General features: G+C 33.7%; 1 protein-coding gene across 1 annotated transcript in view; it reads left to right on the top strand.

Moving 5' to 3' along the window:
- Positions 1–26,059, top strand: part of LOC111501935 (uncharacterized) — a 61,516-nt gene that overhangs the window by 3,288 nt on the left and 32,169 nt on the right. The window contains exons 2-4 of the mRNA XM_074174242.1: positions 8,053–8,292; positions 14,353–14,687; positions 22,266–22,557. Of these exons, the coding sequence (XP_074030343.1) occupies positions 8,053–8,292; positions 14,353–14,687; positions 22,266–22,557 (867 nt within the window). The remainder of the gene's footprint in view (positions 1–8,052; positions 8,293–14,352; positions 14,688–22,265; positions 22,558–26,059) is intronic.

Genomic DNA, 26,059 nt, shown 5'->3' with positions numbered 1-26,059 from the left:
CATTTTGAAAAATTCAGTAGTTACCTTAGACATTTCGTGCACATCATAACTACCAATTACACCAAACAATTCAAATTAATATGTCAGGGATTAACGCAGAATCCATCCATTTAATTGATTATAATTATTTATTTATCAATTGAAATTGATAGTTAAGAACATCTACTGCAAATACTTTTCCCAACGCGAACAAGTATACTGTCTCTTGACGGGCGTTTCGCTATCCAAGTTAGCATCATCAGGTTCTCAGGCTGTCAAGCGGCGTTGGAAACTCTTGGCTCATACCGAGCAACTTCTAAATTGGTAGCAAGTTGCCAAAAACCACTCTCCTCGATAGGAAGACTTAACAGATTGTCTCTGGTCTGGATTCCTGGCCATACTGGCCTGGGAGGCAATGAGGCTGCTGACTTCCTTGCAAAGGAGTGTGCTGCAAGCAGCTTCACCGGAAGGCAATGAGGCTGCTGACACCCTTGCAGAGGAATGTGCTGCAAGCAGCTTCGTCGGACCAGAATTTGTCATTGACATCCATTTAGGCTTTGCTAAACAAACATTGAACACCTGAATGGCATTATGGAATACTGGCAGAGTCTTTCAGGATTGACTCATTCCTAGGCGTTTATTCACCCTTCGAAGCTTGATACCAAACAGTTGTTGGGCTACAGTAGAGATGAACTACGATGCCTAACAGGCCTTTTTACAGGTCACTGTCATTTGAAACATGATATGCAGAGACTCGAACTCTCGGAAGACAGTGTGTGTGTGTGTGTGTGTGTCGCCTCTGTTTGGAAAATGATAAAACAGCAGAGCATATACTTTGTGCCTGCCCCGCTGGGAACCGAATCAGGTTCTTTGAGTTCGGCAGAGCCGTCTGACCTGAAAGACCACTCATCATACAAACTAATCAGCTTCGTTAAGAAGCTGGGTTTATTTGGTCGAGTGTGAATAGGTGTGAGCCACAATAAACCCTAACGGGTTGCGGTGTAGGGTCGAACAGACCCACTCAATTTGGACCTAACCCAACCTAGCATCATCAGTTGATGACTAGAGGTTCCAAGTCTTAGTCTGCTTCACATGTATTCGATTTAGATCTTTTTGGTGAAATTTTTCAGACCTGTCCAAAAATTACGACCAAGGTGTCATTCGATTCGTATTTTTGCCTATAAAGTTTAAGGAAAGGTCCGAAAACGCGCCGATAAAATTTACAAAAGTTATAAACAATTGAGTGAAAAAAAAATGGGGCTTTAGTTTTTTCTCAATATCTCGAAAAATTTTCAAAATTTTGGAAATTTGAAAATATCAATGAATTTGCGTATAAAAAGTCCCGACTCCCGAAACTGTATCTCGATTATTTATAATTTTTACAGAGCCCTGAAAATAGAGCCAAAAGCGGGTAGTCTGGCTTCCGCGCGCTTTTCGTCACTCTGACATAAAAACAAAAAAAAATGATTTAAACATAGTAAATGTGAATATTAAGGAATAAAAAAAATTCATGTAATGTTGGGATACATCAATAAACAATAATCCGCAGTCAAAAAATTTTTATTCCAATTTTAACGTTAATCATAAATTTGTTAATTAATAACTTTTTCTTAATTGAATATATATATATATATATATATATATATATATATATATATATATATATATATATATATATATATATATGTATATATATATATATATATATATATATATATATATATATATATATATATATATATATATATATATATATATATATATATATATATATATATATATATATACAGTGTGTCAATTTGAAAACTTCCCACCCTCAATATCTCCCTTCCAGTACATAATATGAAAAAATGGTCAGACAGGTCAACTTTATTTGCAAGGGGGACACTCTGAATGAATATTTTCAACCCTCGGGGTTCAACCCCCTAGGAGGGGTGGATGTTACCCTCAGAATTTCAAATGGAAAGGGGGGTCAAGTGGCACATCATTTTGAAGGGCATTCAATTCTCTTGCCAATGATACCTTTTTCATTAGTTTTTGATGAGCAGTTTTTGAACAATAACGTTCCAAACGAACGGTGATTAGAAGTGAATAAGAATAAATGATTAAAACTCGCCCGCACTAGATGTTTGGTATTCAGGTTGGTATTCAAAACAAATGATTGTAATGGACTATTGGAAAAGGTGAGCATCGTACTAGGTAGCATCGTTCCAACCCTTGAGTAATATTCGAATTCGTGGATGTGAGAGGAATGTAGAACTACTTAGTTAACGAAATACGCATCGAGTGCAAACAAAAAATACTAAATTGCAAAAAACAAATTTCAACCATCTTGTTACGCTTTATCTGATAATATGTTCAAAATGTTGTCCATTCTGCTCTAAACAGTAATACAGTCTGTTTTCGAACTCCTCTCGAACATTTTGGAAAACTTCACCACTAATTGACCGGCATGCTGCTGTAATTCGTCCTTTGAGGTCATCCATATCAGTGGGCTGTGTTTTATAAACGACAGATTTGAGATATCCCCAAAGAAAAAAATCTAATGGAGTCAAATCCGGTGATCTCGGTGGCCACTCAATTGATCCCCTTCTGCCAATCCATCTCTCCCGGAATCGCTCGTTCAACCATTGTCGGACGGGGCGAAAATAATGAGGTGGCGCACCGTCCTGTTGGAAATGTAACAAATCTTCCTGCAACAGTAAATTACCGTGTGCATCAATTTGAGTTTCGAGCTCGTGAGTTATAAGTGGATCGATAGGTGCTTGAAGCATATCTAGGTACAGATCACCATTCAAGTTTTCTTCAAAAAATAAAGGTCCGATAATGGCATTTCCAAGAATACCAGCCCAAACATTAACTTTTTGTGGGTGTTGTGTATGTCCTTCTCGAAAATTGTGAGGGTTTTCGTCACTCCAATAGCGACAATTTTGCCTATTAACATTGCCATTCAGGAAAAATGAACATTCATCACTGAAACAGATATTGAACAGAAGATTAGGTAAAGCATTGATTCGAAGAGTCATGGTTTCACAGAATTCTATTCTTCTGTCATAATCATCCTCATGGAGCTCGTGGAGAATCTGCATTTTATATGGATGAAATTTGTGCATTTTCAGTGCTTTCCTTACAGTCTCGTGTGACATTCCCGTCTGTTCTGCTACTGATCGTAAGGAGCTAGTCAGCTCTGCAGCAAATGTTCCCAACACCTCAATTTGAGCATCCTCATTCAGTACTCTGGGGTTATTCCTTTTTTTATTCTTCACCGAACCAGTTTCGGAAAACTTTGTCACCAAATCAAGCACATACCGGTGACTTATATTAAGATTTGGATTTCTTTCATTAAAAAGAGATGCCGCCCTTCGTGCGCACTTGCCCACCTCTCCATAAATAAAAATTATTTCAATTCGGTCTTGGATAGTGTAAACCATTCTTACAATTTATACACTTTCTAAGGTATCGCTGATCAGCTCAACAAATGAAACTGAAATTATAGTACTACCAAATGGCTTGAATGCGATGAACACCTTTTTTGCTCAAAAAACGATACTTTTTATAGCAGAAGTAACAAAAAAGGGATAAGAGTTTTAAATCCGATAATAAACCCAAAATGAAAGTCACCGAAATCAGATAACTAATTAATGTAAATTTTTTGAGGCTTGTCTAATTTTACCCCTGATGGAAAGTTGAAAAGCTGACCCGTCATCACAAGTTTTACTTATAAGAGAGTCAATAAATTGTATTTCTTTGCATACTAACTTGATAACCAGGCATTTTAGTATAGGCCAATTCTAATTACTTCTATTAGTTTAGAACTACATTTTCGGATACTGCTGATCGGAAAATAATAAATGAGGGCACCGTCGGCAAGCGAATTGAATGCCCTTCAAAATGATGTGCCACTTGACCCCCCTTTCCATTTGAAATTCTGAGGGTAACATCCACCCCTCCTAGGGGGTTGAACCCCGAGGGTTGAAAATATTCATTCAGAGTGTCCCCCTTGCAAATAAAGTTGACCTGTCTGACCATTTTTTCATATTATGTACTGGAAGGGAGATATTGAGGGTGGGAAGTTTTCAAATTGACACACTGTATATATATATATATATATATATATATATATATATATATATATATATATATATATATATATATATATATATATATGAAATATAAAAAAACCCTATAATTATTAAACTAAAACCCTGGCATTTTTTCCTTTGGTGAAGTTAACCTTAATAGGCAGAAAAATAGATTACTGTTGCCAAAATAAAAAAAATTGTTGTTTTCAATTTTTTATTAATAATTGAAAATTATAATGTTATAAAAAATACATTACAATTTTTTTAAAATTTTATACTGTTTCAATGTCTCATGGCTAAAAACTAATTATTAATTTTTTTTTATTTTTTACAGCTATTGTTAATGAATTCATTATAAACAAATACATTGTTTATAAGCAATTCGAATTTTTTTTTTGCATTATGTTATTTGAAAAAAATCATGATTTTTAGAAAATAAATGGTTTATTAGAAAAATTTCTTTGTTGCTACAAAATGCGTTTGTTAATTAACAATCGTTTTTTGCAACTAAATATCAAAATTAAGGAACCGTTTATTTCAATCATAAATTCTATTGTTCTTTAAGGTTTCGAAAAAACTTTTTATTTAAAAAAATTGTTATAAACAATTTCTTCTATAATAAAAGTAACTGTGTTTTTTTTAATTTATTCTATTTTTCAAAAAACTTTTAATCTGTTTAAATCTGTTTTTCCGTTAACCAGCTGTCGCATCCCTACGAACGACAACCCTCAAAAGTCGAAACTTGTGCGAGCTAAGGATTAACGAGGTATTACCTTTCAACGTGTGATTCCTAACACTTTTAATATTGTGATACCTTGATACTTGTCTTTTTCATTCGCTCCTTCGCTTTTATAATTATAATAACTTTTAAACTATTGCAGTAATGACAAATATGCTTCGAGTCTTTTTTGTTCATTATGAATTTATTAACAATTTAAGCCTTTTACTAAAGTTGTAGTCCTATTATTTATTCAATTATTGATCGTTATTTATTAAAAAAAAATTCAAGTTTTCAGGAAATTTGATGAAATTTACAAAAACATACTGAAAGTTTTTTGGGAAAGAAAGTTTTTGGCTTTCTACTACTCCATCTGATACAAAAAAAGGGATGAGAGAATCTTCCAAAGAAAGGAAGGAAGTAATCAATTTGAAACTCTATACATGAATGTGTAGATCATGCAAAGAAGTAACTTTCAGACACAAACTGAAAGAAAGTCCTCCTGAAACAGCTACTTTCATATAAACATTGAATTACACGAAAGAAAATGATTCTTTCGAAACAAATACTCCTATATGAACACTGAATTATACAGAAGATACTTTTCTCTACTCAGTTTGTATTTCAAACATTTGTTGTGGAATAAGAATCAGATATCATTCACATGAGTTCTACTTTGAATGAATGGTAATAAATTGTACTCACATTCATGAATAAAGTGTGTGTATTTTCTATAATGTTATCCAATTTGGTACTGAAGAGTCTTGGGGCAAGTGTCTTAAGGCGAAACATCAGTGTATACCAGTGAGGGTGACAGTGTTCCATGTGAGTACAATTTATTACCATTCATTCAAAGTAGAACTCATGTGAATGATATCTGATTCTTATTCCACAACAAATGTTTGAAATACAAACTGAGTAGAGAAAAGTATCTTCTGTATAATTCAGTGTTCATATAGAAGTATTTGTTTCGAAAGAATCATTTTCTTTCGTGTTTATATGAAAGTAGCTGTTTCAGGAGGACTTTCTTTCAGTTTGTGTCTGAAAGTTACTTCTTTGCATGATCTACACATTCATGTATAGAGTATCAAATTGATTACTTCCTTCCTTTCTTTGGAAGATTCTCTCATTCTTTTTTTTGTATCAGATGGAGTAGTAGAAAGCCAAAAACTTTCTTTCCCAAAAAATTAATCACTCCTATAAATATAACCCCTTCAATTCATACTGAAAGCTATTTTTAAAATTTATTAAATCATGTTTAGTACAGTTAAAAGTGTTTTTATAATTTTTATTATTTTTTTATAATCTCTTAGATCGTTTTAGTGGCGGTGGCTCATCATCTGTGGTTTCTTCTGTATTTTCTTATCGAGGTGTTCCTTGAACCTCCTCCTCTTCGACTTCTTCTTCTTGATAAATAATCATTAAGGTCGTCTTCATTTCCATCGGGATTACTATCGATAGCATTTATTCGACCGATCATGATATCAGTATGATCATTGTCATCATCAAGTGATGGCCTTGTACTGTTAGAACATGTTACACCTTTACAATTTTTGCATAAAGATGAGCAAGGAAGCCCAGTTTTTTTACATCCACATCGATTATTACACTCTTTTATGCAGGCACAATTACATGACACGAAGTTTGTGTTGGAAATACTTAAACATTTTTCTTTTTTAATAAATAAAGATCAATAATTAAATAAATAATAAGACTACAAACTTATGTAGAAGGCTTAAATTGATAATAAATTCATAATGAACAAAAAAGACTTGAAGCATATTTTTCATAACTGCAATAGTTTGAGAGTTATTATATTTATAAAAGCGAAGGAGCGAATGAAAAAGACAAGTATCAAGGTATCACAATATTAAAAGTTTTATAAAAAATAGAATAAATTGAAAAAAAAAATGAAGAAAAAAATTTGTTTACAACAATTTTTTTTAAATAAACAATTAAAAAATAATAAAAAAAGCTATTTCAAAACCTTAAAGAACAATAGAATTTATGATTTAAAAAAAAAAACGGTTCCTTAATTTTAATATTTAGTTGCAAAAAACGATTGTTAATTAACAAACGCATTTTTGAGCAACAGAGAAATTTTTTTAAGAAACCATTTTTTTCTGAAAATCATGATTTTTTTCAGTTAACATAATGGAAAAAAAATTTCGAATTGCTTATAAACAATGTATTTGTTTATAATAAATTTATTAACAATAGCGGTAAAAAAATTTAAAAAAATATTATTAATTAGTTTTTAGCCATGAGACATTAAAACAATGAAAAATAAGAAAAAAAATTGTAATGTATTTTTTATAAAATTATAATTTTCAATTGTCAATAAAAAAATAGAAAATAACAATTTCTTCATTTTGGCAACGGTAATCTACTTTTTTGCCTATTAAGGATAACTTCACTAAAGGAAAAAAATGCCAGGGTTTTAGTTTAACAATTATAGGGATTTTTATATTAACTTTCAATTCAGAAAAAGTTATTAATTAACAAATTTATAATTAACGTTAAAATTGGGATAAAAATTTTTTGACTGCAGATTATTGTTTATTGATGTATCCCAACATTACTTGAATTTTTCATTCCTTAATAATCACATTTAATATGTTTAAATAATTTTTTTGTTTTTATGTCAGAGGGACGAAAAGCGCGCGAAAGCCAGACTACCCGCTTTTGGCTCTATTTTCCGGGCTCTGTAAAAATTATAAATAATCGGGATACAGTTTCGGGAGTCGGGACTTTTTTTACGCATTGATCTTTTCAAATCTTTTTTCAAATTTCCAAAATTTTGAAAATTTTCCGAGATATTAAGAAAAAACTAAAGCCCCATTTTTTTTTCACTTAATTGTTTATAACTTTTGTCATTTTTATCGGCGCGTTTTCGGACCATTCCTTAAACTTTCTAGGCAAAAATACGAATCGAATGACACCTTGGTCGTAATTTTTGGACAGGGCTGAAAAATGTTACAAAAAAAGTACATGTGGAATAGGATATCTACTTATCAAGTTGTGAATACACTTTTAAATGAATTTTATCAAAAATAATTCAAGTATACTAAGTTAGTATACACGCCTGAAGAAGATATTGTATAGCGAAACACGTGTTGCTTTTTTGTGAAACTATTCAGCAAACATCTCACAATGAAGTGTTTCTTGAATACGATTCAAACTAATTCATTTTGATGATGAGTTTTTCCCTTTCTCTGGTGGACTTTCTGTCCACCGGTGAATTTGAGCATGTACAGTGATAATTGTTTACAGGAGATCCCATCATGGCCGAAAATGAAAACTTCGACTTCATTGTTATCGGATCCGGACCCTCCGGGTCAGTGATCGCGAATAGATTAACAGAAATTCCGGAATGGAGAGTACTCCTGCTAGAAGTGGGCGGTGAAGCCCATCCGTTGAGTGACATACCTTTTCTGGCAGGATCTTTCCAATTCACTGATTACAATTGGGGCTACACCACGGAACTGCAAAAAGGAAACCTTTCGTGCTGGGGTGAGTGAACTACAAAAGTTACCTGGAAAAAAAAAATTAAAATATAATTTTTTTTCTTAGATAATTGAAGGAAATATTCATGTATTGGCTCAGTGTACGAATCATAGAACAGTTATAATAAAAATATCGTTAGGAAAATGATGATTTAATTTCGAGGAGCATTAACGTCAGATGAATATAGTATTGTTTTTTACAGGGTGGTCAAATAAAATCATCCTTCACTAACAGATAATACTAATCGAAACCAATTGATGAGTAATTATATACTCAGTTAGGAATTAAATTTGGCATAGCGGGTATTAGATCAGTGCAAGAGAAAGGAAAATAATGAAAACATTAAACTGATTAGCAATAATAAAAAATATTGTGCTTATAACAGGAAATATGAAGTCATTCCAAGGTATGGGGAATTGAGAATTATTTCCAGAGAAACTAGACCTCCCATAGAAAGAAGTTGAAAACAAACGTTGTGGAAAACATAAAGGTTTACAACTTTCCTATTACAACCATTTTTTCAAAAAAACCTGAAATTTTTCGAAAAAATTAAAAACCCGGTTTTTTCGTTTTTGCTTTTTCCTCCCGTAGAAATGATTTTTTTTCCACAATATATATATTCCACATATCTGAATATGTTGTAATTTGTAATTGTAATGTAAATTTCAATTTCATGTTGAAGCTAAAAAAACTATTTTTAACATAAAATACACACGTACTGAAAACATTTTTTTTCAAAATCACCAGTGGTATTTTTTCCTAATGAGGAATATACTCTCAAATGGTGTGATAGAGAAGTAATGCTACTGCGGAGTACTTGAATTTCCATTTTCAATGATGGAATATCATTGACGATGATGGTCACTATCTTGCACTGACGAGTAGCTAAGGAGCCCGAAACCGGTCTGCAAGTGTGACCGTTCCAAAATTGAAGGTCGACTCTTTCAGTTGTATTGCCAAATGGATATGCAGTAAATTTTCTGTGAAGATTTCTGCACTGACGTCTGTCGGCGCCTTTATGATAAATTGTATTCATGAATGGTGTTGCAGTAATTTACTTGAAATATAACAAAATGTATGCTCATTGCAAGAGAAAACCAAATTGAAACACTGCCAAGCCAGAATTTGGAAATACTTGGGTATTATAGTTGACTATGGACTAACGTTTGAAGAACATGCAAACTATATATCAAAAACTATTTCTTTTAAACTTTTTATTCAGATGTTCAAGATATCTTAATGCATGGACAAAAACGGTGATATACAATAGTATTATACATCCCCATTTGAACTATTGCTCCTCTATTTTATACCTACTGAACCAAAACCAGGTTCCAAAAACTAGAAAACCGATCGATGCGTATCATTTTGTCAAGTAGCAGACGCACTCGCTTAAAAACCATATTGGACAGTTTAGGATGATTAGCAATTGAAGATTATCTGTTATACCAGACACTTATTTTCATTTTTAAAATCAAAACAGGACGGGCACCTGAATACTTAATTGATAAAATAAGTTACAATTTTGAACTGCACCAATACCCAACCAGATCAAGAAATTGCTTTCACTTACCTCTAGTAAGGACAAACACTTCTCAAAATTCTGTCTTTGTTAAAGAACTCAAAGCTTTCAATGATTTAACTCCAGAATTAAAGAATATAGTTTCTATTGACCTTTCAAAAAAATTGAAAAAAATATATATGATGGAAAAACATAATGAGACTTGACGTTTATTTTATAAACACACAGTATCTATATTTGTTGTGAGACGTAAACTTCTAGTTTAGAAACTTTTTATATATATTTTACTTTTCCATATGCTTTATGACAATCTAAAAGTGACAACAAATCATTTTATTTTTAGATTTCTTTTAAAATTGTTACTCACTGAACTGTATTATTAGGTGGTGATAGCTGAGGTCATAACTAGCTCATAACAGGAAAAGACTTTAGGTAAAAGTGTTTTCGTTTTCGAGATATCGGAAACTTTCTTTTTTTCGAAAATCGGCGACTCGATTTAGTATTTTCAATGTTACGTCATAAAAACATGACTTATCCACAGCAAAATAAAACTATTTTGTATAGCTAAATAATTTCCGCACACGACAGTAATACCAAAAGCTTGCGATCATTGGAAATAACTGGAAAAAAAAATTTTAAAATGAAACAAATTTTTTGGTCAACTTTGACCTATCACAGTGAAAAAAAATGTACTGTGCTTGGCTGAAAAGTATTTCAGAAAGTTGGCGCATTTAATGGAGATTCAAAAATGGTGTAATAGTTAACTTTCTATCAGACCTGCTAGAAAATATTGAAGCTAGAAGAAAAAAGGTATTAGGAATCCAAGAATAAATGGCAATATCAATTATCACAAAACATTAGCACTGAGTGTAAAACATCCACAAAATAAAAAATGATATCTCAAAAATAACAAAAGAAACGAGTCCAAACAGGTTTTCTTCCAAGGCCCCCTCCTCTCCACGCTTCATTGTATCATTCATGTCAGTTCATTTTTCGCTGTTCATTGTATCGCACGTGTAACGATCGCTGCTCTGAACTGGATTTTGAAACTGTTTTGTGATTTGGATATTTTTAATAATGCCGGCTTATTATACTCTACTCCAATATGCGAATATGCATTTTATTTACGGCGAATGTCGCGGTAATGCAAATGCAGCAGCCCGGTTGTATCGAGAGCGGTATCCAAAGAGGAGAGATATCCGGATTACCGAGTCTTCATTAATGTGCATCGATCCTACACGGAAGGAGTAATTCCTGGAAGACAGGTAAATCGCGATGCAGGAAATATCCTTGGTCCAGATGTTGAAGAAGAGGTTCTGGCTTGCGTGGAAGAGAGTCCAGATATTTCGGTACGTGCGATTGAAAGACAAATCGGAATTCCAAAAACTGTTGTGCATCGCATTCTTCGAGTGCACAGGTACCATCCATACCACTTGCAAAGAGTGCAAACATTACTGCCACGAGATCATGCACCAAGAGTTTTGTTCTGTCAAAGAATGCTGGTGAGACACGCGACTGATCCTGACTTTCTTAGTAAGATTCTGTGGACTGACGAGAGTACGTTCAAAATCGACAACTTCATGAATATGCACAACTTGCATTGCTGGAGCTTGGCTAATCCACATGCCATCAGAGAAGACCGCTCACAATACCAGTTTAAAATTAATTTGTGGTGCGGAATCATTAACGGCCAAGTAGTAGGACCCATTGAAATACCTGGAGCGTTTAATGGTCAACACTATTTAGAATTACTAAGGGACGAGTTGAATGGCCTTTTAGAAGATGTTCCTCTCGCAAAGAGACAAGGCATGTGGCTGCAAAATGATGGCTGTCCTGCACACTACGCCCGGCCTGTAAGGGATTACCTAGAAGAAGAATTTCCTGGCTGATGGATTGGTCGACTTGGACCAATTCTCTGGCCAGCCCGCTCCCCGGATCTATATGGATTTTTGTTATTGGGGGTTCCTCAAAGAAAATGTTTACTTTAAACCGATAGAAACTGTAGAAAATCTTCGTGATCGTATTAACGGCGTCGCTGAAACGTGCACTCGATTACACAAGGCACGATTTGTGACACGCTCTTTTATTCGCAGATATCGTACCTATATCCGGGCAGGTGGTGCTCAGTTCGAGCATTTATTGTAAAAGCTTTTAATAAAGTTTGCTTACATGATTTATTTGATTTTTATTCTTTAATTACAATACATAGTACTATATCTACAAAATTATCCCACAAATAAATTTTCCTTGGATTCCTTGGATTCTTAATACCTTTTTTCTTCTAGCTTCAATATTTTCTTGGAGGTCTGATAGAAAGTTAACTATTACACCATTTTGGAATCTCCATTAAATGCGCCAACTTTCTGAAATACTTTTCAGCCAAGCACAGTACATTTTTTTTCACTGTGATAGGTCAAAGTGGACCAAAAAGTTTGTTTCATTTCAAAATTTATTTTATTTTTTTTTCCAGTTATTTCCAATGATCGCAATGATTTGGTATTACTGTCGTGTGCGGATATTATTTAGCTATACAAAATAGTTTTTTTTTGGCTGTGGATAAGTTATGTCCACATAACCTGCCTGTCTTCAAGCATAGGCCACCGACTAATGAGAAAATTTTCTTCTGGTACATTTCGCATTTTTCCTTTCCAGTTTTGGAAAATAATGCCGAGTGAGATGACGACGATTAGGGAACCTCTGAGCATATATTCGAGCTGCTTCAGTTGCATTCTTTTTTGTTTCTCCGTAAATTAGCAACATGTCAATTCTCTCGTTTCCAGTATAATTTGCCATAGCCAATTATAAACCACACAACAAATTAATTTTTTTGCGTTGCAGCATATTTATTAGTCTATTTGTTAAGGTGGTACTAGCAACAGCTTCAACTGTTTGTCACGGTAAACTAGAATAACAGGTCTTAGTGAATAAGTATACCGAATACGTATTATTTGATCGTTTCTTGCAATTATTCAGAAAAATAGAGAAAATAAAGTGAACGTGTGTGGCATCAAATTATTCGTAAGAAAATGATCTTTTACAAACAACCAACAAGCCAACCCCTTTCCATTTGAAAAAATCAAGTTAACTGGAAAAATTCATATTTGCGACTGCGAAATAATTCCTAAAACGACTGTGAAGTCATAAGCCTTAAAGTCGTAGTTTTTCCATGTTAAGTACTTGATCAAGAATGAAGCGATTTACATGATCCATGGCATTCTAGATAAAAAAATAAAAATTTGAGTAAAAATCATTTTATTTGTCAAATATTGACGAGTGAAGTATTGTTGGATTTAGAATGTCATACTCGATCGAAATAAGTAAAAGTATATAGGATGTCCCATTCAAAAATCGAAAGTTGGGATCATTTCCGATCAAACCAGAAGTACGGCAAAGCAAGTAAATATGTCAAAAAATGTAAATTGAACTATAATACGCAACCCCCAAATTTCGTTTTTCTATCTCCAATAATAAAAAAGTTGTAGGAGTGAGCCACCTTTGAGAATCACCCGGTATAATTATATTAGAATAAAATGATAAGCCACAATACACTCCTAATAATACTCTTATAACACCGCAGCGACTTTTTGAGGTTAAGTGGAAGAGCAATTAATAACGATTTATCGTTATAAATATTGAACTTCGCTTTTTGTTTTCAACTTATTCATATTTTTGTCCATACTGTTCATTAACTGTTGAACCTTATTAGTTGTAAACAATATTATTATTCCTATTTATTATTATTATTATTATTCCTATTCAATCGGGTTCAATTAGTCATGCGATTCTCATTTATAGACTTTCCAGTATGGTTTCACTGAATTCTATATTCATTTTCTGAAATCGTATCTTGATCAAAGGAAGCAGTATGTCTAGTATAATGGTTTCTCTTCATATATTCATTTTGCCATTAGCAGATTCCCTCAAGGATCTAATATTAGTCAATACTATTCATAAATGTCCATTTCGACTATCAACTTACTTTCAAAAATCACATTGATTTTATATTTTTATATTTTGTTTAGATATAATAATAAGAAATATCGTTTCTGTAGTGAAAATGAGAAATTATTATTAAAAACGTTTGTAATCAACCTATTGAAATATCTATTCAGGCTGAGTTACAGTTATTCCTTCAATTCTCAACTGATTCAAAGGTCAAATTAGTAGATTTTAGGTGGAAACTGACCCATCACTTCACATCACAGCACGGTGCGTGATTTGAGAGTCGAAGTTCTGCCTCACCCACCATACTTCCCAGACCTCTCGCCAATCGACTACCATCTTTTCAAGTACTTCGATAACTTTCTCACCGGTAAAACCTTCGCTAATCAGGGCCAGGGCTTCGTCAACCTCATCGAATCCCGATCACCCAATTTACATGCTGACGTAATAAATCGACTTGTATTACTGATTCAAATGATGCTTATTTCGAATAAATTGAATGAGTATGCACCGAGATATTACAGTTTGAAGAATATTCATGAAAAATTACAAAACGTTTGAAACAACCTAATACAAAATGATTGTTTTTGTTCATTCCTCAGGTTGTCCGCAGAACCGGATGTGGTGGCCTCATGGCAGAGTTCTTGGCGGTAGTACGGTCACAAACTATATGATCCATGTACGTGGTAACCCTCTGGATTACGACAAATGGGAGAAAATGGGCAATCCAGGATGGTCATATAAAGAAGTATTGCCTTACTTCAAAAAATCGGAAGACGCCAATATAGCTCGAGAGGATCCAGGATATCATATGAGAGGGGGTTATTTGAGCGTAAGCGATGTTCCGTACAGAACCGAATCCGCCCATGCTTTCGTGAGGGCGGCCCAAGAAGCAGGTTATAGTTACGTGGACTATAACGGAAAGAGACAAATAGGGGTGAGGTCAAAGAATTTCTACATATATTTTTATTTGAGTTATAAAAACTAGCGAAATGCAACTTGAATGAAATTTATTGGGAAAATTCTGTAATTATTATAATGGATTATGTTATTTAATTTCATCAAGTAATGGATGAGAGTATTCATAATTATAATGGAGTTTACTTTCATGTTAACATGTACTGCTCATAACATTGGAATTTATTCTGCTTTAAAGTCATCGTTTATTTTCTATACATTGAGGTTCATAGCAATACAGGGTGTCAATTTGTAGACTTCCCATCCTTAATTTGTGAGAAAGACATTTCAAACATAAATAGATTTATGAACATTTAAATATAAACTGAAAAATCTGCATTTGGCCACCACATTGAATTTCACAATCACAACTTCAGCTTCAATAAAAATTCCAAAATTTTATATAATACTGATAATGAACATTTCCTCAGACTGGACTTTTTTGAAGAGCTGGCGATTTCCAAAGAACTTTCCAATAATGATCATTACTTGAATACTCAAGTAAACTTAAGAGATTTTCTTCCCTTTTATAAAAGGATTATGAATTGTTAAATTAATTGAAATTTATTATTTAAATACTTTATTCTATATTGGCTTCTCCACAACAAAACATTTTTCAAATTCATAATGGCTCACTTCTCAAGTACCATTATTTTCAACATGACACTTGACTTGACACATTCTCTCTCAAGTTACACTTCTTTCATATAATACTTTGACTGAACCACATGGCCTCAATCCAAAAATGTATTTCCTTGTCTATCAGCCTATTTTGTTTTATATAAATCAAATATTACAAATGTGCTATGTACTCGTTTTTGATACTTTCTGTTGCCTGACAAGTAAGTAATCTTAAACAATTTCCTAAATTTCATAACCTCAAAAAAAATTCGAATTTCTTTTCTTTTCTCTTCAAATAGATCGCTTACTTTCAGGTGAAATGACGAAAGTCGAAAGTGTTTTGCAATAATTTTATAATTATACACTTTCATACAAAAAACCTCTTCGATTCATTCATCTCAAACATAAAATCTTCTAAATCGTGAGTTATAAGAGGATCTATGGTATCTTCAGGCATTTCAAGGTACAGAACGCCAGTAAAGTTTTCTTCCTGAAATACTGGATCAATAATGGCATTTCCAGGAATACCAGCCCAAACATTGACTTTTTATGGGTGTTGCGTATGACATTGCCGAAAAATTTGTGGGTTTTCGTCACTCCAATAGCGACAATTTTGTCTATCAACATTGCCATTCAGAAAAATAAACAGATGTTAAACAGAAGATTAGGGATGGTATTGACTCGATGAGACATGATTTCACAAAATTCTATTTTTGTTTCATAATCATCCTGCTGGAGGTCTCGAAGAGACCGCATTTCATAAGGATATAATTTATGCATTTTCAATGCTTTTCTTACTGTCCCGCGTAACATTTCCGTCTGTTTTGATATTGAACGTAAGGAGCTCCTGGGCTCTGCAGCAAATTTCCCAAAACTTCAATTCGAGCTGCTTCATTTAGTACTCCGGGTTTATTTCTTTTTTTATTTGCCACTGAACCAGTTTCGTAAAACTTATTTACCACATCAAGCACATACCGGTGACTTACATTACAACTTGAATGTCTTTCGTTAAAGAGACATGCCGCACTTTGTGCGCACTTTCAAACTACTCCATGAATTATAATCATTTCAATTCTGTCTTGAAGTTGTACCCAAAAGGTACAACTGTATGCATAATACTACTACATCGTTCAAATTTGGGAACCAATTTTCTGCCTGAAAACAGAAACTTTTCACAGCAAAAGTAGCAAAAAAGGACTGAACACAGCTTTACTATGTTTAATTTACCATTAGAATACTTTTTGATGTAAATTAAATGGAGCTAATGACTAATGTTACCCCTAATGAGGGGTTGGAACGGTACCACCTAATATTTTTAGCTGTTCTGGTCAAACCGTCCATCTCAGTATAACCGTACTATAATTACTTCTGTTAGTTTAGAACGCTTTTTCGGAAAATGCTCATTAAAAATAATAAATCAGGGTACCACTGGAAGCAGAATTGAACGCCAATCAAAATGATGTGCCACTCGACCCCCTTCCCATTTAAAATTCTAAGGGTAACATCTACCCCTCCTAGTCCCCCTTGACATCTTTGTTTTCGATTCCTCATATTATTTACTGGAAGATATTAAGAGTGAGAAGTTTTCAAATTGATACACTGTATAAGTTCATTTTCGAAGAAATAATCAAATATAATCAAAGTATAATCAAAATTATACCCTGTAGAATTAACAAAATTAAAAATATACAACATATACAGTGTCACACATAAAGTCCGCATCAAATGGGATTATTTTGTTTATCTCTTCAAGCGACTTTTGATATCTCCATTAGGTTGTGCTTTAAAAATGATTCCAAATGACATGCATATGACCGATCAAGTGATTTTTCTTCACTGTCCAATTTGACATTTTTTCCAAAAAATGTTCAGAAAAGCAGTTATTGCTCAAAATTTTGAAAATTGGTAAAGAGAAATGATGATTGTTTTTTCATTTTCTACCCATATACAAATTTTTAGCTCTCTAGTACAAATTTAGTATTTTTAGTTTTTCGAAAATTTGACATTTGCCGATTTCTCAAATTTAGTCAAACCTCAACAATGTTAGTGCTTTATGCCCAACTTATCTTTCCAACGCATTTTTATTACCAATTGCAATTCTAAATACAACTTATTTCGCAAAAATTCAAAACACCAGAAAAAATTATGCCATAAATGATGCAAAGTTGATACAGTTTTTAAAAACAGATAAATATTTCACTTTATTTCTACTTTTTACGAAATAGCTTGATATTTCGCAAAAAGCATAAATAAAAAACAATATCAATGAAAAGTCAATAATTCATTCTTTACTGCACTTTTCAAACAGTTAAACTTTGATTTACTAATTACGAAAAATTACAACGAAATTAAACTGAGGGTACTGTGGAAACAATTGAACTGAACTGAATAAGCAAAATATTTTATTGTCATATGACATTTGTTGAATAACTCAAAATAGTGTTTATCAGTTTTAGATTCAAAATAGTTTATTCGTTGTCTAGTGTGTTATTAAAAATGCTGAATCTTCAAGAGAAAATTGAAATCGTTTTAATATGCGGCGAGAATACCGGTCACCGACAAGTAGCTGATATTTTCAATGCCAGATATCCTGCAAGAAATATTCATCAGTCAACAGTTAGTAGGATAATAGCTAAGTTTAAATCTACTGGCTCGGTTGAGAGTAATTTTAGAAAAGCACATCAGCCTTCTAGAAATACTGAAGAAGTGGAATTTGAAATATGTTTGGATGTCGTAGAACATAAAAAAACAAGTATTCAAGATATTGCAGATAGAACAGATGTTAACCGAGAAAGTGTACGACGTATTTTACACAAAAATAAATTTACGCCTTGTAAACCGAAATTTATCAATACATCAAAAGAAAGGGACTTCGATATGCGCTTGTATTTTTCTTTTTGGTTTCAAGAGAAAAAAGAAGAAAATTATCATTTTCCTTATCAAATTTTATGGACAGATGAAGCGACCTTCTCTTCAAATGGCGTTGTGAGCTCGCAAAACTGCAGGTGGTGGGCAAAAGAAAACCCACATTTCGTAATCGAATGTCGAGATCAATATTCGTTTAAGACGAATGTATGGTGTGGCATATTAAACGATCAAATTATAGGACCATACTTTTTTCGACATAATTTAAATTCTGCGGACTACCTACACTTTGTGAATACCGAACTATCTGAAGTTTTGGATAATATGCCCCTTCAAGTAAGAAATGTTGTGTGGTATCAGTGTGATGGTGCACCTATTCATACTACAAGGGTGGTTAAAGAGCGTTTTTTGGAAATATTTAGGGACAAAGTAATCAGTCGCAATATGGAACACTTTTGGCCGCCTAGATCTCCTGATATAACCCCACTAGATTTCTTCTTGTGGGGTTACTTAAAACAAAAGGTTTATAAGCAAAAATCTTTTCGAGATATAAACCATTTAGAGGCAGTTATTCGAGAATGTGTTGTAAGCACAAAACCCTGTAGTATAAAGAATGCAGTTAAAGATGTTTTGAAAAGGACAATTGATTGCATTGAACGTGGTGGAAAGCACACCGAAATGTGACTTTTTATTTTGTATTTCTATTGGTATTTACATGGTATAGGCATATGTTTCGATTTGATTTAGTGTTCCTAATTTAAATTATAACTTAATTTTAACAGATGTTTGTTAGAATTTTTTACGGTTTAGTTTTCTAGGCAACAAAATCTAAATTGATTTCTGAAGTAATTTTGTTCATTCATACCTTATAAAAGATATTTAGTAAATGTGAAATTACTTTCGTATAATTTCTTCCCTTAGTTTAATTGCGTTGTAATGTTTCGTAATTAGTAAATCAAAGTTCAACTGTTTGAAAAGTGCAGTAAAGAATAAATTATTGAGTTTTCATTGATATTGTTTTTCAATTATGCTTATGTATCAAGCTATTTCGCAAAAAGTAGAAATAAAGTGAAATATTTATCTGTTTTTAAAAACTGTATCAACTTTACATCATTTTTGGCATAATTTTTTCTGGTGTTTTGAATTTTTGCGAAATGAGTTGTATTTAGAATTGCAATTGATAATAAAAATGCGTTGGAAAGATAAGTTAGGCATAAAGCATTAACTTTGTTGAGGTTTGGATAAATTTGAGAAATCGACAAATGTCAAATTTTCGAAAAACTGTAAAAAAACTAAATTTGTACTAGAGACCTAAAAATGGGTGTATGGGTAAAAAATGAAAAAACAATCATCTTTTCTCTTTACCCATTTTCGAAATTTTGAGCAATAACTGCTTTCCTGAACATTTTTTGGAAAAAATGTCAAATTTGACAGGGAAGAAAAATCACTTGATCGGTCATATGCATGTCATTTGGCATCATTTTTAAACCACAACCTAATGGAGATATCAAAAGTTGCTTGAAGAGATAGATGAACAAACAAATTTTGTAGTCTAGTTCCAATATAAGTAAAATATATTTCTCCTAGCGATTTGTTAGCTTTGGTAACATTTTTGGCATTCCTTCTTCGGGTTATAATTATGGTTTGACACCTTGTGCTTTCAATTCATTCGTGTATTCAGAGATATTGAAGTCTAGAGTTTACGAGTGATCCACTCGATCCCATTATTTCATACTGAAGAATATACTTTACGAGGGGAAAGAAGAGTATTTTGGGAAAAGCAATTGGCAGAATATTTTTGAACAGGCAGAATATATATAGCGTTTTTCATAACATCCTGTGTATAAATATTCCACATCATAAATTAGTCCGCAGAAATGTTTTACCACGTATATAGTATTTCCATGAATTACTATTCTGCAGAATTCACGAAGATACTTTTCGTAAGAGATGAATGACACAATTTACGATATTTTTGTAGTTGACTGTAAGCCTACTTACATAAGCCATGTAATAATATTCATTAATCCAAAGAATATTGATTCTTCCAACTTTCCATGAATTTTCCTCATATATGAGAGTGGTGTCATCCGTAAAATCTGTTATAGTTTCTTGAGTCGACAAGGTAAAAAGATTATTTACATGAACGATACAAGAATAGGGCCCAGTACTGCTCCCTGTGGTACACCAAAGGAAACAGTCGTGTCATAATTCAAGGAGTGGGTCAATATTATAGTTGAGTGACTCAGTCACTTCACTAACAGAGTTGAGGTTCAACGTGAGACTACGCAGTAGGAAAAAAAATTATACATATCTTTTTCTTAGGATACGTGATGGAATTGACCTATACTTGATGAAAGTCCAGGATGAGGTGTGAGATTTTTCACTAAACAGTTTACAAAACGCAGCACATGTTTTACTATACAGTGAATTTCTTTAATGTCCTCCTTTTTATTTTTTGAACTGGTCAACTCAAAAAGCTTCATTTTGAAGTGAAATAGACAGATGAAACTTCCAAGATGGCGATTGGGCGCCATATGGAAAAAGAATTAAATGGAAAGGGGGTCTTGTGACACATAATTTTGAAGATCCTGACGAATACTTCACAACCCCAGAATATAAAGTCAATATCCTCACCTACTACAAAATGGCGGAACATTTAATACTTTCCTGAAAACAAACACATTAATATTGATATTTCTAGAAATATTCCTTCTTATCTGCCATATAGCAATTCCAACAGCCAGATAAGGTTTGTTAAGTTATTTTTTGTTTATAAAAACGACAAAAAATGTCAGTACGACAATGAATATCATTGTTCAGTTAGAATATTCTCATTTAGTTTTCGGTTTTACTAGTAGAAAGGTACCACGTCAACAATCTCTAAATTTAGCTACCGGCAGTGTACATAACAAAAAGCCCCTACGTCATTCATCCATTCCGGAAGAACAGCAAGTGCAAATAATTGGTGAGATGGTAGTAAATCCTAAACAGTCTACTTATTCCGTCGCGAATGTTTGTAAGGTGTCTCCTTCTACTGTGTGGAGACTTTTGAAGAGGAATAGGTATCATCCATACAAAATTAAAATGCTACACCAATTAACTGAAGATGAACAGATTTCTGCGAAATCATAACGGAAACCATTGCAAGGCATCATACCTATCTCCACAATATTTGTTTTAGTGACGAATGTACATTTTTTTAAACGGCAATGTTCAAAGACAAAATTGCCGTTATTGGCAATCGTCGAAGCGAATCCAACTGAATTCGATATGGATATTGTATTCCAACAAGATGGAGAACCACCACATTACTCCAGACAAGTAAAAAAACTATTTAGATACTACTTTTCCCGGCCGTTGGACTGGCCGTCGAGGTCCTACAGATTGGCCAGCCCGCTCGCCAGATTTGACACCTTTGGACTTTTTTATGGGCTACTTGAAACAAAAGGTGTATTGAACTGAACCTGCTTCAGTATTGGATAAACGGCAGAGAATAATAAATATTTGTAGAGATATTGAAGTTACTGGGTTCCAAAATGTTCGGCGTGAAATATCGGATGGGCTGTCCATATGTCAAGAAGTTCAAGGCAACCATTTCGAGTATCTTCTGAACTGATCTCAAGTGTACTACCTCATACTATCTAGTTATATGTCAATGTATTCAGGCAGTTATTAAAAGGTCCGCCATTTTGTAGTAGTTGAAGATATTGACATTATATTCTAGGGTTGTGAAGCATTTGTCAGGAGCTTCAAAAGGATGTGTCACAATACCCCCTTTCCTTTTAATTTTTTTCCTAGATGGCGCCCAGTCGCCGCCATCTTGAAAGTTTCATCTGTCAATTTCACTTCAAAATAAAGTATTCATGCATTAATTTCATTATCCCAAATTTCAATTTTTTGAGTTGACCCATTCAAAAAATAAAACGGAGGGGGACATTAAAGAAAAGCACTGTATACTCCCACAAGAAAGCATTACTTGAATATTATATCTTTCTATTATGAACTGGTCAAACTGGTTCGTATAAAATTTTCATATGGATCACAAACCTGAATCATTATTTTTGAACAGGTTTCATATGTACAATCTACAACCAGACAAGGAAAACGACTTTCCGCAGAGGCCGCATTTTTAAGACCAATTCGACACAGAAGCAATCTGAAAATACTGAAAAACTCCAGGGTTACTAAAATACTGGTCGATGATGGAACAAAAAAAGCATTTGGTGTTGAATACATCAGACATAGGAAATATCATGTAGCTACTGCCCAAAAAGAAGTCATTTTATGTGCAGGCGCTTTAAACTCCCCACAACTGTTGATGCTGTCCGGTCTGGGTCCGACTAAACATATGAAGAAGTTAGGTAAGAAAATGTGAAAAAGAATTGTGCCTGAATATAATAATCTTTCTTTAGATAAACATCCGACCTGACCTGACTCAATTTATAATAATATATTTTCTATGATATACATTTGGCTGGTCATTAAATAGTGAAGAAGTTTTAGGTTCATGTTGAAATTGAAACTTATGAAAACGAAAACTCCTTTGCGATGGATCTAACCCACAACAATATTTGTTGAAATACAAAATTCATATTATATTAGTGTTAAATGTTCCATTGAAACTCTACGTTTTGTATCTGCTGCTTTCAGAGATTAAGAGAAATATTATAACCAGCATCTTCTTTCGTGAAAGCACATAATGTTTTGGTTCTTTTCCGGGTTTTGCCGTGGTTTTCTTTGGTTACAATCTCCAATTCACTGAGATGAATGCAGTAAGCCTATAGCAGTCACTATGGTTAGTGACAGCGAAACCTATAAACAACTTCGGCAGGATGAATACCCGAAAAATAGCCCACCCAACAATTTGTAGGTTGAGGACATCGGCTACAGGGGCACATCTTCACCGGAGGAGGAGGTTGCATATCTTAATGAGGATCTGGAAGTGATTTCGAATTAGCGTGAAAGTAACCAGGTTCAAATCAATGCCACAAAAACCCAGGCATCGGTTTTCTCCAAGAATATGAATGTCTCCAACTCGGATATAATGATGTTAGGTCAGACGATTCCGCTTTCTGCTTTGATAAGTTTGCTGTGTGTAAAAATGGACACCAATACGTTTTAGCAAATTCATGTCGCTGGAATTGCAGAGGCTGCTTCTCAAAAGCTTGTAACACTGTTCCCAACCAGAAAACTGTACACACCTCAGCAACATTTGATCCTTTATATAGCTCAGATCAGACGTTCTTTGGAGTATTGTTTTCATGTATGGAGCTCTGCCCCCAAACATACCCTGAAGGTGCTGGATTCTATCCAGACAAGAGCCATCCGCTTGAATAGAGACGCGAACATCACGTGCAACCTTGATAGCCTGGAACATCGAAGAAATGTTGGAGATTTGTCTCTCTTTTATGAGCATTTTCACGGGAAGTGTTCAAGTGACTTGGCACATTTGATTCCACCAAGAGCGGTACATATCAGAAATATGCGATGAACTGCGGTTGCTCATCGATATGAGGTTCAACTCAGTGCATCTCGAACTTCGCTGTTTAAGAACTCTTTCGTCTGGAGAACTGCGTTTATGTGGAATAAACTTCCTGAGAACTTTTTTTCAAATGAATTTAATCTCCAGCGACTCAAATCCAATTCAAATCGCTGCTATCGCATAGGCACCGCTCTGAGAGCGCCTTAAGGATTTTCCTGTAGTGCTTGTGTTTTGTCCTTCAAAAAACCTTGTTTTACCATCCATAAAATTAATAGTGTAATATTGATTTTAATAGTATATATTTCAATGAGTCTACAATTTTATGTGAAATGATTAGGAATTGGTTGGATTTTGGGCTCATTTGCCAATTTTTTTTATTTCATTATTTGAAAGTTTATACTTCAAATAGGACATCTGCAAAAATCTGAATATTCACTCTTCATCTTCCCCTTCAAATTAATAGTTGAATGTGGCGTTCAACGAAACGAAGCGTGGTCAAACTTGACGTCATATCAGCCGCCAGTGCTGGCGGGTAAGCGAAATACATACGTGTATAGTCTATCCATTCCCAATTGGAACGGCAATAAAATAAGAAAACAGTCATAAACATATCTTGCCTGTGGCCCCTAGTCGCCCAGATAGTTGGTAAACGTGCTATCAAATGTAGTTGAGGAATAAAGGCTCGGCTAGCTGGACTGGCAATACTAATTTTTTGTCCGTTTCACAATATTTCATTATCAGTGCCGTGTGTTCGTGGGGTTAGGTGAGTGAATGGTTTTTCAAACCGATTTTTGAAAACTTTTTCGAGAGATCAATTACCCAAACACAAAACTGATATTTTTACCTTGTTAGCGAAATGCGCGTCGAGTGCAAAAATATCAGTTTGGTGTTAGGGAAACTGATCTCTAGAAAAAGTTTTCAACTTTAACACCAAAGGTTCCATTCTCATCGTTTAAACCGATTTTTGTAAAAATCTTAGTGTTTTTGGGTACTTTCATCAATATGGCTTTCTGGATACCTTTTGAAACAAATGATAACATTATGTGTGAGGAATCTGTGTCAATCGACAGGGATCCGGAATTTGAAAATAAGGACTTACATGTTCAAGTTCAGCGAGTAATTTTAAATATTTATGAATGCTTGAAGAAGGAAAACTCTCACACTTCACAAAATGCTATTGTGAATAGAATATGCGAGTTAACGGAACTATCTCGTTCGACAGTTCTTCGAGTCATTAAAATAGGGGATGTCATTGACCATGTAATGGAACGAAAATAAAGGAATAAAAAGTTCGCGAACGTTGATGGTGCTACAAAAGATGTGATTCGGCGAACAATTTATGGTACATACCAAAAAAAATAAGTACCAACCTTGGAAATGATTTGGTATAAATTAGTCGACTATCCCGATTACAATTACAAATCTTTAGAAACTCTACGAGGTGTCTTATTATCTTGTGGTTTCAAATATAAAAAATTGAACAATCGGATGGTCATAATGTAATCGACATGCATTGTTCAACTCCGACAAGAATATTTGAAGCAAATGAAAAGCTACCGAGAATCCAGCAGACATATAATCGACGAAGACGAAACTTGGTTTGACTCCCATGATGTTGTTAAATATGGGTGGGTAGACGAAACCAAGTATTGTGCTTTGAACACACCTTCTTCAATAGGAAAACGTGTTATAATTTTGCATGCCGGGAATGAAAGTGGTTTCGTACCTAACGCTTTGCTTCTGTCGGCCAAAAATATAAAAGATTCGTCTGCTGATTATCACGAAGATATGACTGCGGCTTTATTCGAAACCTGGTTCAGTGAGCAGCTTCTCCCAAATATTCCTCCAAACTCGGTTATTGTTATGAATAACGCTTCGTATCATTTTCGGTTATTGACTACAATACCAAACAACACAAAAAAAAAATCTGTTTTAAAATCTGTTTTTCCGTTAACCAGCTGTCGCACCCCTACGAACAACAACCCTCAGAAGTCGAAACTTGTGCGAGCTAAGGATTAACGAGGTCTTACCTTTTAACGTGTGATTCCAAAAAACATTTACTTTCTATTGCAAAGGGGAAAAAACTTCATTGTAAAAATGGGATGGATCATTTAAAAGTATCAATCAGTTCATGGAAAATGTATCTATTTTCTGAAAGTATCCATTTTTTTAGTTTCCTCTTCAAACTGTATTACTTATGGATCGCTTTAAGAGAATTTGGCATTATGTTGTAAAATGTTGGTCCTAAATATGTAAAACATTTCTGACTTACTGCTTTATTTGCGCTGGGTATGGCAAGACCGGCTGATATTAAGGCCCTTGTATTGAAAGAATGGCTTAATTTACTTGTATACTGTTAACGCTGAAGGATAAAAAATATT

Source organism: Leptinotarsa decemlineata, unplaced genomic scaffold, assembly GCF_025532065.1.
Source record: "Leptinotarsa decemlineata unplaced genomic scaffold, Ldec_3_MD MMD2_tig00000505_RagTag_RagTag, whole genome shotgun sequence".
Classification (NCBI taxonomy): domain Eukaryota; kingdom Metazoa; phylum Arthropoda; class Insecta; order Coleoptera; family Chrysomelidae; genus Leptinotarsa; species Leptinotarsa decemlineata.
This window is presented reverse-complemented; position numbering and strand designations above follow the sequence as displayed.